General features: G+C 34.0%; 2 protein-coding genes across 2 annotated transcripts; one reads left to right on the top strand and one right to left on the bottom strand.

Moving 5' to 3' along the window:
• The first annotated feature begins 395 nt into the window (after nucleotides 1-395).
• LOC143584284 (ARM REPEAT PROTEIN INTERACTING WITH ABF2-like) lies at nucleotides 396-6,183 on the top strand. Its single transcript, XM_077066369.1, has 19 exons — nucleotides 396-657; nucleotides 1,143-1,291; nucleotides 2,104-2,276; nucleotides 2,366-2,486; nucleotides 2,554-2,628; nucleotides 2,728-2,822; nucleotides 3,412-3,487; nucleotides 3,562-3,669; nucleotides 4,031-4,159; nucleotides 4,240-4,308; nucleotides 4,397-4,456; nucleotides 4,564-4,687; nucleotides 4,744-4,883; nucleotides 4,971-5,034; nucleotides 5,128-5,207; nucleotides 5,310-5,374; nucleotides 5,454-5,571; nucleotides 5,647-5,771; nucleotides 5,875-6,183. The coding sequence occupies exons 1-19, from the start codon at nucleotides 417-419 to the stop codon at nucleotides 5,966-5,968; spliced, it is 2,106 nt and encodes a 701-aa protein (XP_076922484.1). The 5' UTR covers nucleotides 396-416; the 3' UTR covers nucleotides 5,969-6,183.
• A 905-nt stretch (nucleotides 6,184-7,088) lies between these two features.
• On the bottom strand, nucleotides 7,089-8,560 carry LOC143584285 (cyclin-P3-1-like). The gene is made up of 2 exons (XM_077066370.1): nucleotides 8,155-8,560; nucleotides 7,089-7,516 (listed from the first exon to the last, which is right to left on the bottom strand). Exons 1-2 carry the CDS (start codon nucleotides 8,553-8,555, stop codon nucleotides 7,240-7,242), a joined length of 678 nt encoding a protein of 225 aa, XP_076922485.1. The 5' UTR covers nucleotides 8,556-8,560; the 3' UTR covers nucleotides 7,089-7,239.
• Between the last annotated feature and the right edge of the window lie 5,758 nt (nucleotides 8,561-14,318).

Genomic DNA, 14,318 nt, shown 5'->3' with positions numbered 1-14,318 from the left:
ACATTTAATATTAATATTGTTTGTTATCTTATTATTATTTTTCCTTGTATTTTAAACCCAAGAATTTAATGTAAATCTTATGGCTTTACATTTAAAACCTAAGTTAGAGAGGTTTTCCTCCTTTACGGGGTTTGTGGGTGAGTGAGACCGTCAAAATCAGTATTGATTTGTCAGTCACTCCACACCGCGTTTGAGTGATAATTCTGGTTTTGTGTTCAAACTTGAAACACCGGACCCGATTTAAATACAAACCACCCACCAGCTCGTCTGTCTTTAAAAACCGACAAACCCGTCCCCACTATATAACCCAATATTCCCAAACTACCCCTCCATCCACCTCTCCTCATCGTCATTTCATTTCATTTCTCGTTTCTTCTTCTTGGCTTGGCCTCCTCTTCTCTCATCTGCCTTCTCTCATGGAGAACCATAACAAACAGCAACTCCATGAACAGCCTACAAACTCCGTGAGACGAAGCTTGAAGAGGAAGCTAGAGGACGAATTCATCACATCCTCATCCTCATCCTCCGCTCCGCAAGATCTACTCTCTCAAGTCCGCGTTCAGGTTCAAATCCTCGAATCCACGCTCTCGTACGCCGAAGCAGATCGTGCGCTAGTCAAGCGCTCGATTCATATCCTGTCCGAACTAGCGAAGAACGGTACGAATCCACGCTTTATTTCGTTCGATTTTACGTGATTTTACGATTCTCCGTTTCCGTACGCCGATTAGGTATTATTTGTTGTTGATTATGCTTTATAGGAGGCAAATTTTTTATTTGGATTATTGAATTGTATTGTTGATGATTATGTTTAATAATTCTCTATAACGAGTTACAAGATGTAGTTTTTTGTTTTTTAAATATTAATTGTTGTCGATTGTGTTTTATAGGAAGTGAATTTGTAACATGGATTATTTAGTTGATTTTATTTTTTATATGACGCTGTGATTAATTTTGAGTGAGTAATTGTTGATGATTGAGCTCCTGTTAGATTTATTAGTTATAGAGGCGAATTTGTGATTTATATTATTGATTTGCTTTGATTTTGTAGTTAAAAGTGTGATGAATTTCTGAGCGGGCGAAGTTTTTTTTAGGTTTTTGTTGTTGGATGGAGGTTTGATGTGATTTTTTTTGTGTGATTACAGAGGATATTGTGAATTTGATTGTTGAAGCGGGAGCCGTTCCAGCGCTTGTTCGGCATCTTCAAGCTCCGCAGTGGAATGCAGGACCGAGGGCATGTGAGCATGAGGTGGAGAAGGGAAGTGCTTTTACCCTTGGACTTCTTGCTATAAAGGTAATTGCCCATTAAAGCTTGGTTGTTTCTTGGTGTGGCATGTCTGGTGTTAGTTATGGTTAGCTGGACTAGTAAATTACTTCCTTCAATGTGCACGTGCAAATTCTCCTTTCGTAAATTTATAGCATGTCCTGTTCGGTTTTATAAGTTTCATATATAGGATCAGTAGAGTAGCCAGAAAAGACTACCTACTCATTTCTATATTTATTTTCTTTTACATAATTGTGAACTGGGAGTATGAAATTAGCATTTTAAGCTTTAAAATTATCTTTATTATCTTACAACTTCCATTTCTTTATATATGTTTGAGTTTCAAATTTTCAGATCGCTTATCTACTACTTTAGAAAGTTAATTTTTGACTAATAATGGTTTAGCTTGCTTGCAAGTGAAACTAATATTGAGAGAAAATATCCTAAAGTTAATGCATCATGCTTGTAGTGGATATCAAATTACTTTTCATGATTGTTTATGCTTCCCTCACCCCACCTGAAGATCATTAGTCATTATAAATTCTTTTTTTTTCACCCAATTACAAGTTGCACTTGATTCATGTATTTTGGGCCACCAAGTTTTATTATAATTCCAATGTTTCTTCTAGTCTAAATCTAATTATTGTGTTGGGGTGATCCTTTACCCTACCAAGCTGAAAAAACATTAGATGCTAAGTAAAGTATTTATCTACACGAGACTCCTTTTTTGTTTAATTGCAGATTTAATTTTTGATTACAACATTTTTCAAAGATCTCTTTCCAAAGTATGATGCATTTTAATCATTACACACCATTACTAAAGAGATTTCTTTTGTTGACAGCCTGAACATCAGCAACTCATTGTTGATGCTGGAGCTTTACCTCATCTTGTTGCTTTGCTTAAGAGACATAGGGACGGTGAGAACACTCGAGCAGTGAACGGTGTTATAAGAAGAGCAGCAGATGCAATTACAAACCTTGCTCATGAAAATAGCAGCATCAAGACCCGTGTTAGGTCATTTTAATTGCACCATCTAGCATTACAAGTTTACAACTTGCGTATTACAGTTTTTTTGACAATTGTGATCAAAATTTCATGTTCAGGGTTGAAGGTGGAATCCCTCCTCTTGTTGAATTGCTTGAATTCATTGATGCTAAGGTACAGAGAGCTGCTGCAGGGGCCCTCCGTACGCTAGCCTTCAAAAATGATGAAAACAAAACTCAGGTTGATAACTTTCTTGATTAATAGAATGTGCTTTGGTGATCGAATTTTTTAACATCAGAGTCTGCAGATAGTGGAATGCAATGCTTTGCCTACTCTTATTCTAATGCTTCGGTCTGAAGATGCAGCAATACACTATGAAGCGGTAAGTTCTTTTTATTTCTTTTCATTGATGATCAAATCTCAATTGTTTTTGGTTATAAGATTACAGATTACTTATAGCTAGTTTTAAATGACACCTTAGGTTGGTGTAATTGGGAATCTCGTTCATTCGTCTCCTCATATAAAGAAGGAAGTTCTTCTTGCTGGAGCGTTACAACCCGTGATTGAGTTGCTTAGGTAAGATGATATGTTCCCTTTATTATCGTCTTTACTCTTTAGCTTTGATTTGCTTCATATCTTATTTTGTAATCACAAATATAGCATTAACCGACTATAAACTTAAAGCAATTACTTTTCTGGTTTTGTACTGATTTTGGAGTAATGCAAACTATTAATGGAGTAATCAACAACTCGGCGGGGCTTTTAGACGGTTGAATTAAAGATTACAAATGCTCTCTCTGCTCTTAAAAGTACCCTTTTGGAACTTTTTTTTATCTATCATCTAGATATTTAATATATTTTTTTGAAAGGATCTAGAATTCTAGATATTTGATCTACATTCAAGTATTAAAAGAAAGTGGCTTATTTAGATTTCAATATTGAAATGTTTTGTATGAAAAGATGTATTTTGAAAATAGTAGTAAGTTCACATTTGCATTTTAAAAGGCATATAAGGATGCTTTAGCACAAAGAGTACTTAAATATTTTACTTTCCAATTAAACAAATACAGGACAATTTATTCTTAACTCGATTAAGTTATGGTTGGTTAACTTCAATTTTATAATATTTTAAGCATATTGTTGATTGCTCCTTTTTTATCGCCAGCTCGAGTTGTTCAGAGAGTCAACGTGAAGCTGCTTTGTTGCTTGGACAGTTTGCTGCTGCCGATACAGATTGCAAGGTTTATAGAAATAATAATAATTAATCTACTTGGTCTTTAGATGTGTGTTAAAATCCCTAATTATTCTCTTGCAGGTTCACATAGTTCAAAGAGGTGCTGTTATTCCCCTAGTTGAGATGTTGCAGTCACCAGATGCTCAATTAAGGGAGATGTCTGCTTTCGCCTTAGGAAGATTGGCACAGGTACTAAAAATCATCTGCAATATTATATACTAAACACATTAAACAATTGTAGTTAACATTAGGGTTTATTTTGAAGTACTAATATTGGCAATCATAAATCCACACGTTTTCTAATATTAAACATATAGCCTTCCATAAAAGAGGTACCTTTTACAATTAATTTGTTTGGATTATTTATAGAAAATCTTTTATGATCATTGTTTCTGGTCACACACCAGCATGTCAACCTCATGATCAGAAACACATTATATCCAGCAAAACATAACTCGTCAATATTTGGATAAAAATCTATGTTTAGAAGATTAATCAAAGGTCAAGTCACTTTTATGATATGTGTGGCTGAATCGTTTTCCTTCACCAGGACACTCACAACCAAGCAGGAATTGCCCATGGCGGTGGCATACCTCCACTGTTGAAGCTTCTTGATTCTAGAAACGGTTCCTTGCAACACAATGCTGCATTTGCATTATACGGTCTTGCTGATAACGAGGTAATATGTTAAAACTCAACAGAATAATATCAATTGTTCTATCATGATTCGTGCTTCATTTTGTGGAAATCGTTTTCTAGGATAATGTTGCTGACCTTATAAAAGTCGGTGGGGTACAAAAGCTGCAAGATGGTGAATTCATTGTCCAAGTAAGCACTACTTTTGCTAATGCCTTAATTTTTTTTTTAATTTCATTTGACATGTGCAAGTTTTTAATTTAATTATTTGACTTTGCAGCCAACTCGGGATTGCGTGGCCAAGACTTTGAAAAGGCTAGAGGAGAAGATTCATGGACGGGTAATAATATTATCCTGTTTAAACATACCGACATACCGTACCGCCAATTCCTAAATAGTCAACCCTATCCAAACACACCCTAAGTTTTGTATTTTATATTCTAGCAGGTATTGAGTCTTTTATTATACATAATGCGGATAGCTGAGAGATCCGTTCAGAGACGAGTTGCTTTGAGTCTTGCTCATCTTTGTTTACCAGATGACCAGAAAACAATATTCGTCGATGCCAATGGTAAATTACATATCTAAATCTATAACTTTTCTACAAATATTAATAAAAAATTGCAGGATTATCCATACTCTTGGAGCTTTTGGAGTCGAGCAATATCAAAAACCAACGTGATAGTTGTGTTGCGCTGTGCAAGTTGGCTGAAAAAGCTAGCTCACTTTCTCCTGTTGATGCTGGACCACCATCTCCAATTTCTCAGGTTTTGGTTTCTTAAATCCTTTTTTTCTAATAATATATAAATAGATTTTAAATCGTACGGTATTAAATTATTATTTTTTTGCTGCAGGTTTATTTAGGTGAGCAGTATGTGAACAACCCTACACTATCTGATGTAACTTTCCTAATCGAAGGTGATGATTTAATTTAATTTTTGCTACATTAAATTTTTTTATTTGTGATATTTAGTGTTTATTTAAAGTTTTGAGTCTTGAATGTGGTTTCAGGCAAACGCTTCTACGCTCACAGAATTTGTCTTCTTGCTTCCTCTGACGCGTTCCGGGCAATGTTTGATGGTGGGTACAAGGTAAGTCGCATTTACACGTTTTATGTTTTGTTTTGTTTAGAATACTAAAATGCTAATTTATTTTTATTTTCTATTTTCTATTTTGAATTGTTTAATGTGTAGGAGAAAGATGCTAAAGATATAGAGATTCCAAATATTAGATGGGACGTCTTCGAGTTAATGATGAGGTTGGATTTTTAGGAGAATAATAATATTACAATATATATATTTTATTTTTTCTAAATCTTTTATTTCCTTAAACTATAGATACATATATACCGGGTCCGTAGATGTGAATCTGGAAATTGCTCAGGATCTTCTTAGAGCTGCAGATCAATACCTTCTCGAGGGGCTGAAACGCCTCTGTGAATACACCATTGCGCAGGCAAGTCATCACATAGAAAAATAATTTTGGTAATTTTATATTAGTTTGTTGACGACGTCAGTTTGTTTCATGTAGGATATACGTGTTGACAATGTGTCACTTATGTACGACTTATCAGAGGCCTTTAACGCCGTGTCACTAAGGAACGCCTGCATTCTCTTTGTTCTGGAGAATTTTGATAAGTTACATGGAAAATTATGGTAGTATATGTTTATAACAATACGCTATTGACTTGTAGCGCAAGTTATATAAAAACACTCAGAACTGTTATTAATCTGAGAATTAATGAATGACAAATTATAGGTATGGGGAGTTGATCAAGCGTATATTGCCAGAGATGCGGGATTACTTTGTTAGGACACTTGGAAGGGCAGTGGAAGGTGACATGAGGCAATAGAGGGCTGAGATTAACATTTTGATCCAACTGATTTTTACCAACTTAGAAGGAGCAGAAATCAGAATGAATGTTGTACAGAAAGTGGCAGCTGGCCTTTCTCTTTAAGATCTTAACGGACCCGAAGTTTCGCATCTTAGTGTCAGTTTGTTTGTCGTTTGAAGTTACAATCATGCTTTTACTAGATGTTGACATGCATGAAATGTATCAACTGTCACTTATATTATACTTCTCGTCTCATCATGATTTCCATCTTTTGAATTTTCTATAGAGCCTCAACCCTAAATTGTGTTGTTTCTACAGAACTCATTAAAACTGAAACGATTTAAATGGTTTTGAGGACAACCCACCAACATGTGTCGTACGACTCTCCATCTACTGGTTGTTGTCGTAGCTGTCGCTTGTTGCCTCTACTCTACCCTCCACCTACTGGTTGTCGTCGTAGCTGTCACTTTGTTGCCTCTACTCTACCGCCGCTTGCACCGCATTCTTAAAACACTAGTGTGTAAACATGTCGAGCCAAGCCCAATCTTGTCTGGCGTTGAGCTCAGCTAAGGTCGTTTTTTAAAAGCTTGAGCTTGGCTTGTGAGTGGCTTTTTAAGCTTGAATGCGGTTTGTACAAGGCTTGTATTATTTAGTTATTTTTATCAGTTTATATAAAATTAATATAATAATAGAACTACATGTTTTAAGTATTTTACAAGGACCATCATTGTATAACTAAACATTAAAGGATGTTGCCGCCTCCAAGATTGGGTAAAAACGCGCATATCTATACGATAGAATAATAAGCTTTTTTAGATATGCTGGCATGCTGCTCGAAAAGTAAAGCTCGGGGTGGTGTAAGCCTTATTTTGAGAGTCGAGTTTTCCTATCAAAAGTAGCTCATGAGCCAAATTACTTTTGATGCAGTTTTTCTGCAACCATCCGATTCAAGGTTAGCCCCTTTTTGAGCCAAAATCATATTAACATTTTTTAAGACGGTCCGCTTTGACTCGACAATGGTTTGACCATATCCTGCCTGTCAAAAACAAGGCTTAGATGGGTTGCCATTCAACGTCTTTCACTCTTTCATGCCACTTCCATTAAAAGCAACAACAAAAAAAAAAATCTTCCACATTTCATTCCTCACAGAACAACACTCCAACAAAACAAAAACAAATAATCAGTTCAATGTGAAAATGAATCTTATTTCTAGGCCTACCTATCCTTTAATACAATCAAAACCAACAACTAAAAACAGTCACTAAAACATTTGCAAACATAAACCCTACTTATACGATATGTATCTCTGTTGTGGCGTACGCACTAGAGTCTTCGCCACTGGACCAGGTCTCTTTTAGCCCACACAGAGCGTGAATCAACCGTGGCGGTCTTTCAATTTGCAGCTCACATGATACTTGTTTCTCCAACTGGGAACAGTATCTGCCAAATGTCTTAACGCTAACGTGGAGCCGAAAGTCCAAACCAAATAGGAATTTCATCTCCAATCTGTTCATTTCTGCGGTTGTTACTCCTCCCACTTTTGCATAATAAGCGTTGTTGTAGAATCTGCAAATAAATACAAAGAACAAAAGGCGCGACTTGAGTATAATTTCTGTATTTGCAGTAGTTTTCTAGAAGAAATAGAACACACATGTAACGTGTGGGCTTGCTAAAAGCTTGAACTGAGCCGAGGTTAAACAGGCTCAGCATAACATTAAGCTTGTACGGGCCCGAGCCTCATATACCGAGCTCAGCTAGGCCCTCGTGATAATGAACGAGACTATTTTTTATATAAATAAAATGATAAATATGCATTAATTAATAAAAAATAGGGGTTAAAAAAACCACTGTACTTTCTTACTTTTCGTGAAAAAGTCACTAAATGTGCCCAGTTTCAATTCAAAGAAAATACAATTAATTAACTAATAAAGATAAGAATTAATACCATATAAACCACTATACTTTCTTATTCAACTTGTAAAATAGTACACTCAAAAGTCACTAAGGGAGCCGAGTCCGAACTCAGCTCATTTACACCCATAAAAATATCGACCAACTAGGATAAGTTAAGTGTTTGGATGCGATTCGGCTGTTTGAAGCCGTAATTTTAGATGATAAGCCACTCTGTGTTTGACGGACCAATAAATAAATGACCAAAAAAAACTACAAAACAAAAACTTATAAAAACAAAAGAGAACACGTACGCGTCATCAATGAACTTGGCAGCAAGCATTACACTAGTAATGAGAAGCCGATGAACACTTAAAGAAGTCAAATTAACATTTCCACACTGAATAAGCCGGTCCATATAAACTTGCGCAACGACAAAGCACGAGGGGCTGCACTGCGAGTACTTGAATATTCTATCAATGTAATCCTTAATGCTGAGTCCTGGCGCCCTTGAACCATGAAAAACTGTTATTACATCTTTCGTTTGTGTCTTATCGAGTAGTGTCTCGTTGATTTGGACCGACCTCTCAAGAATTGAAGACAAAAGTGATAAAACTTTAGGATTCCCACGGTTTTGCTTAGATGTTTGCTTCAATCCTAGATCACAATATGTTTTTGAGCTCGGGATGTCGGTTTCAAGCCCTAAAGATTCCATACCGAAGCAAACCTGTACAAAATAAAAAAAAAAGATATCCGATCAAGATTGTGTTTACCAATTGAGACACGCGATAAAAGTCATAAAACTAATAAACTGAAATATTTTTAATTAAATTTTCTATAATGATGGCTTCTTAAACTATAAATGAGGACTCATTAATCCAAGAAGATATCAACAAAACAAAATCCAAAGGCTTTGTTCATGTAAAGACACCATAAAGACATGGTTTACGACGAATTCATTTCAATTTAACAGTTCTTTTGTAAATTATTTATATAAGTTAAGTTTCTACCCAAAATCAAATAAATGCAACAAATTTGTGAGCTTTTGTAAAGGAATGCAGACTACATGACTAGATATCATAATTAAATGCAAATTTAATTGCTTGTTGTAACAACAAGATTAAAAATCAGGTGAAATCAATACAAAAAATAATTTAATTTATTTGTAGTTGTAGACCTAGATCCTAAACAACACCTGCTTCACTGCATATAACCCCAAAAATTAAATAAATAAATAAACCTAAACCACTTAGATCTGATAAAGAAAGCAATTTATAAGCCATAAAACCAGCCCCAATATTATAGCATTAGAAACCAGATCTAAACAGAATTTAACCTTGAATAAATGAAAATAAACATAAATTAAAGAAACCCTTTTCTAATTAATAATTCCAGATTTAAACAAAAACCCTGATATGAAAAAAGAACAGCCCAGTGAGACATTTTATCAAACACCTGGTGTGCAAGAAAGAGAAGAGTACTTACAGACGAAGTATCCATGATGGCAAGCTCGCCAATATTCTACATGAGCAACAGCATCTGGGTCAGAAATTCTGATATGAATATTATTATTTATTATTTAATAGAATAAGATGTGAAGGATGACCAGAAGACACATCACTATCGCATTATAGATGATTAATGATGTCACGATCGGTGTTAAGTGACGGGTATGAATGAATATGATTAATGGCTTTGTTGATTTATTTATGAAGATATGATAATAAAAAATAAAAATTGGGTTTGGATGTATTTTAGGTTACTTAATAATAATAAAAAGTAAGTAAATTTGGTGGCTTTTTTAAAGATTGGTTATTGGGGGTGGTTTGGTATGTTTGTTTATTATATTATATATTCATTGATGGATGGAATGGAAGCCAGGTAAGCGTCGGTGGACGGTGGATGGTGCTTCTTTTCACACATAATCCGGCCCAAGATAAGGGTCGGTCACTTGGTTGTATTCAAGAGTTCTACTCTTACTAGACCAACATAATAGTTCGAGGTTTATTCCTTCATATTTTTCTTCTGTCTACTAAACAATCTAAGGTGATATTCGTTTCATTCCCGCATAGTAAATTAAATCAAACAAAACTTTATACCAGATACACCCCAAGTGTTATCACGTCATTGTTACGTAAGCGGATGGGTATCCACTAGCTAAACCGATAAACATGTGTAATGGCTTAACCAGGTTATATATTTATTATAAAAAAGTATGTGTAAGTGAGTGTGATTGACTAAAAAAAAGTTATGGCCCCACCTATTACACTATCACCCCGCGCAATTGCGATAAGCAATAAGGCATCCCTCCATTGGCGTCGCTCTCCCTCTTTGCATAATGGTGTGTTGGTGTTTGACGTTAGCTTGTAGTGATCTGACAGCGGGTTAACACTTAACACCTACTATACATGGTTTAAAGAATAAATGTATAGAATTAGAGGTCTGTTTGCTATAGGGTAATGAAATGAACGAGAGAATGGAATGGATAAATGAATGAAATGAATCATTACCATTTCGTTTTTTTTCTATACATTTAAAGAATAAATGTATAGAATTAGGGGTCTGTTTGCTATAGGGTAATGAAATGAACGAGAGAATGGAATGGATAAATGAATGAAATGAATCATTACCATTTCGTTGTTTTGTTTGGTTACTACGTAGAAATGAAATGAATCATAACTTTATTAATATTTTTTTATTAAATAATATTTTTATCAATTAATGGAACGGTAATAACATGGTACGATATAATAATTATTATAATTTAATATAGTTATACTATAATATAATAATAATGATGATAAATAATAATAATAATAATAATAATAATTGTTGATCATTTTTCATTTCATTTCTTGAAGGAATTGAAGAAAACCACATTTTACTAAGGAATCAAAAATGCTATATATGAAAGGAATTGCGTTCCTTATGAATGATTCATTTCATTGATGAATGACAACCAAACTTGTTTTATTTAATTCCTTTGGAATGATTCATTTCATTTCATGTATCATTACTTTATACCAAACACTACCTAGAAGTAGGTTTTAAGAGTGCGTGAGTTACTTGGTTTTTAGATTTTCATAACTTATTGGTTTAGGTTATAAATATTTAGATGCTGTTTGTTTTTCTAAAAAAGGTCTGTGTAGGCTCTTTTGTCTACGTCGTGCACACCACGCGCGGACATTGTCATCTGCAGACTGTTTGTTTTCTCAAAGATGTTTCATTAGAAAACGCCTGCGCAAACTCTTTTTGGTGTAGACTTGGTCCATCCACTTCTGAGATCTTTTAAGGTCTGCAAATGATTAAAACATCACACCCTACCAACACCCACAGTCCACCACCACCACCACCACCACCCGCCACCCACCCACCGTCCACCGCCACCACCCACCGTTCACCACCACCACCGTCCGCCACCATCGTCCACCACCAACAATGCCCATCATCCACCACCTCCTTCTACCAGCACCACCACTACCCACTATCATAGTTTGTACACCACTACCAGTTTATTTTAGCAATCTAGAGACGCTAAAAAACAAGCAGTCTTCTTCTTGCAAACTGCGGAGGTTTGGTTCACATCTTCTTCTACAAACGTCTGCAGATATGACTCGCAGAAGATAGACATTTTACCTCTTAAAAAACAAACATCATCTTAGTTAATTTAGTTATTGGAATATGGTTAAGTTAACCGCCGGTTAATTGTCGGCTTTGGACGTGGATGAATTCAAACTAATTTGAGGTTTCCAATTAGAGATGGTCTGTTCATTCAATTATCGGAACAAAGTTCAGTCAACTTTATTAACTATTCAAACTAATTCGATTGATAAATCCAAATGTTTTTGTAGGTTAAATCACATATTAGCAAGCTTATTAAAAATATAAAGGGAGAATAAGCAATAAATAATAAGTTACGTATGAAAATTATAATAAATTTTTTTTTTGAAAACTTTCGTTATTAAAAAAGATATAGTGGTCATCAAGGATTCTATTATCAATTGTTGCAAAAATGCAATTATAGAAATTTTTAACCGACAAAAAAAAGTCTTTTTTATTGGCTGTTATTTTGAATTAGTAATTTTTACTTTTTAGGTTGTTTGTAGCTTGAAATCATTTTATATATATCAAGTGAATTGTTGTAAAAGTCGATCAATTCAGCCTTAGAATCGGGGTTTATATACAATTTGGTCAGTAATACTAGAATTCAGTCAACATCGAGCTTAACAGGTCAATTCAACTTTGGAATCAGAAACTTGATACGGAATCCGTCAACTCAGGAAAGGATCCGTATACCACGTGTTTAGAGGTTTTTTTTGGGAACTTTGGAATTGTTTTATATATTTTATTACTATAAATGTATGTTTTTAAAACTCATGTGTTGAACGGGTTGAATAGCCTTGTGCATTACAAGAGTTGAATAAAATATAATGTTACATGTCGTCATTATATGGCTTTAGAAATTGCACTTTGGCGTGACACTTAGGCCGCTTGTTGAGGTTTTAACCCCACTGGCATTAGCATCCACGGTGGCAACATTTTTAGGGTTGGCTGTCGTTAAACACCGTGTTGTGTCGGCGCTTTCAGGGGTTATCGGTAGGTGCTAGCTTGGGCAGTAGCATGCTAATGAGCGAAGGGGTCGTAAATGATGGGGGCAAAATGCGGACATGGCAACGGCTTCCAATGTAAAGGGTGCGAAACATTAGCAACGTTATAACACAACAAGAAACCTTATAAATTATGTAAAGTAAATTTTTAATATTTTTTTCTAGTTTGTAAAATTCATAAAAATATGATTATAAACAAAAGTTTGAATTAAAAAAAATGATTAATCTACCTATATTATTAAAGCAACACAATTTTTCCACTTGTCACGTAGGCTCCAAGTGTATAAGTTTCTATTTTTACAATTTTTTCTTAATGAATGATAAAATGAAAAATATATGTTGTGAAAATTGAACTCAATACCTTACTTTTAAAATGTTTACGGGCTTACCAAGTCAACTAGGATTAATTGATGTTAGTTTTCTCTTTTTCTTAATTGGTATAAATTCACAACCTTTCATTTTATTACTTTTAAAATGTAAATACAAACTATTCTTACTAATATATGTATTTTAATAATTTTTTTAAATCTTATGAATCCATAATATATGTTAATAGTATATTATTAAATTTAACTTTTTTATTTTACCTTTTAACTACCCGTTTATCATACGGACTCTATCCTTGTTTCATATTAAAGTAAAAGGTTATAACTCCGTAATTAGTTTCATATTAAATTGAGTGAGTGACGAGAAAACATAATTTATGAGGCGTAGAATTTTTGTCATGTGTCCCATAGATTTTTAATTATTAGTTAGAGAAACATAGCAACTATTTTATAACAAGTTAATGTGTTATTTCAAGGTTTGGAGTGTTGGGGATATCTTTCCTTCACTAATATTGCTTAAACACTCTCTTCTTAACAACCTTTTCTTATTTCCTTCCTGACCTTTTTTTAGGGTTAAGATGGCGGTGTACATTTTTCTTTTTCATTTTAAAAACGTGTTCCCTAAAGGAATGCTTAAAATTTATTTTAAATGGCCATGTTAACACGAATACTCAGTCACAAACTCACAACCACCAACATTTACTTTGTTCAATTTTGCAGTCAAGAACAAAGTTGAACGATCGTCATAGTTGAAAACTTGTGCCAATATTACTACAAGACGACATTTTTAAAATTCTTGAAAAAGACAACAATTTAAATCATTTTATATAAAATTGTAAGTTTTTATATTATTGTCTTCTATAGTATACGATATGTACTAAAATATTTCCAATAAATAACGAGAGTATCTTTATTATTATTTTGTTATTTACTTTTAATTATTAAATAACGAGAGTAAATTATTAAAGGGGAACCCCTTGCTACAATATTTTCGATCATTGTTTACATTTTGCAATTCACTTAACCGATAACCAACTATATAGTTATATTTAGTTAAAAGTCACTTGTAGAAACTTTAACACCTAATTTTTAAAATAATACTTTCACTCTTAACAAAACATCTATCTTTTATTTGAATTAATTTAGTTACAGAAAAGTTGTTATTTTCCGTTAAAAAAAAATAGAACACATATCAATCTGATATCCTTTCACCGGGCATTCATCCACCCCACCGGCTATACGTTCTACTCTATCCGGCCTCATCACCGGTACAATGTCTGTTCTTTAGGTTTTAAAACCGCATTGATCAAACACACATATTCACATTAATGTATTCTAAACGTTAGGATTCAGATCTTCATCAACCTCATTGTTTCCCTTTGTATTTAATTTACAGATTTCGTAATTTCTTCTTCGATGGAGATGATAATGTTTTCGGATTGCGAAATTAAACTCTTTTTTATTTGTTATTACAAATTACAATAGAAAAGATATAATATCTCAAGGCATTTGCTACAATTTACAAAGATATTGTTGATTTGAATA

Source organism: Bidens hawaiensis, unplaced genomic scaffold (genome assembly GCF_021521415.1).
Source record: "Bidens hawaiensis isolate Kalapana, Puna unplaced genomic scaffold, B.hawaiensis_p1.1 tig00032903_1, whole genome shotgun sequence".
Taxonomy (NCBI): domain Eukaryota; kingdom Viridiplantae; phylum Streptophyta; class Magnoliopsida; order Asterales; family Asteraceae; genus Bidens; species Bidens hawaiensis.
Note: the sequence above shows the minus strand (reverse complement) of the source record. Positions and strands in the feature narration are given on the sequence as shown.

What these genes read in the sequence shown, in the direction of transcription:
- LOC143584284 (XM_077066369.1), top strand. Translation starts at nt 417, where the DNA reads ATGGAGAACCATAACAAACAGCAACTCCATGAACAGCCTACAAACTCC. An exon ending in CCTTAGGAAGATTGGCACAG is followed by an intron (nt 3,670 to 4,030) that starts GTACTAAAAATC and finishes TTCCTTCACCAG; the next exon opens with GACACTCACAACCAAGCAGG. An exon ending in ACGGTCTTGCTGATAACGAG is followed by an intron (nt 4,160 to 4,239) that starts GTAATATGTTAA and finishes ATCGTTTTCTAG; the next exon opens with GATAATGTTGCTGACCTTAT.
- LOC143584285 (XM_077066370.1), bottom strand. Translation starts at nt 8,555, where the DNA reads ATGGAATCTTTAGGGCTTGAAACCGACATCCCGAGCTCAAAAACATAT. An exon ending in GCCAAGTTCATTGATGACGC is followed by an intron (nt 7,517 to 8,154) that starts GTACGTGTTCTC and finishes ATTTATTTGCAG; the next exon opens with ATTCTACAACAACGCTTATT.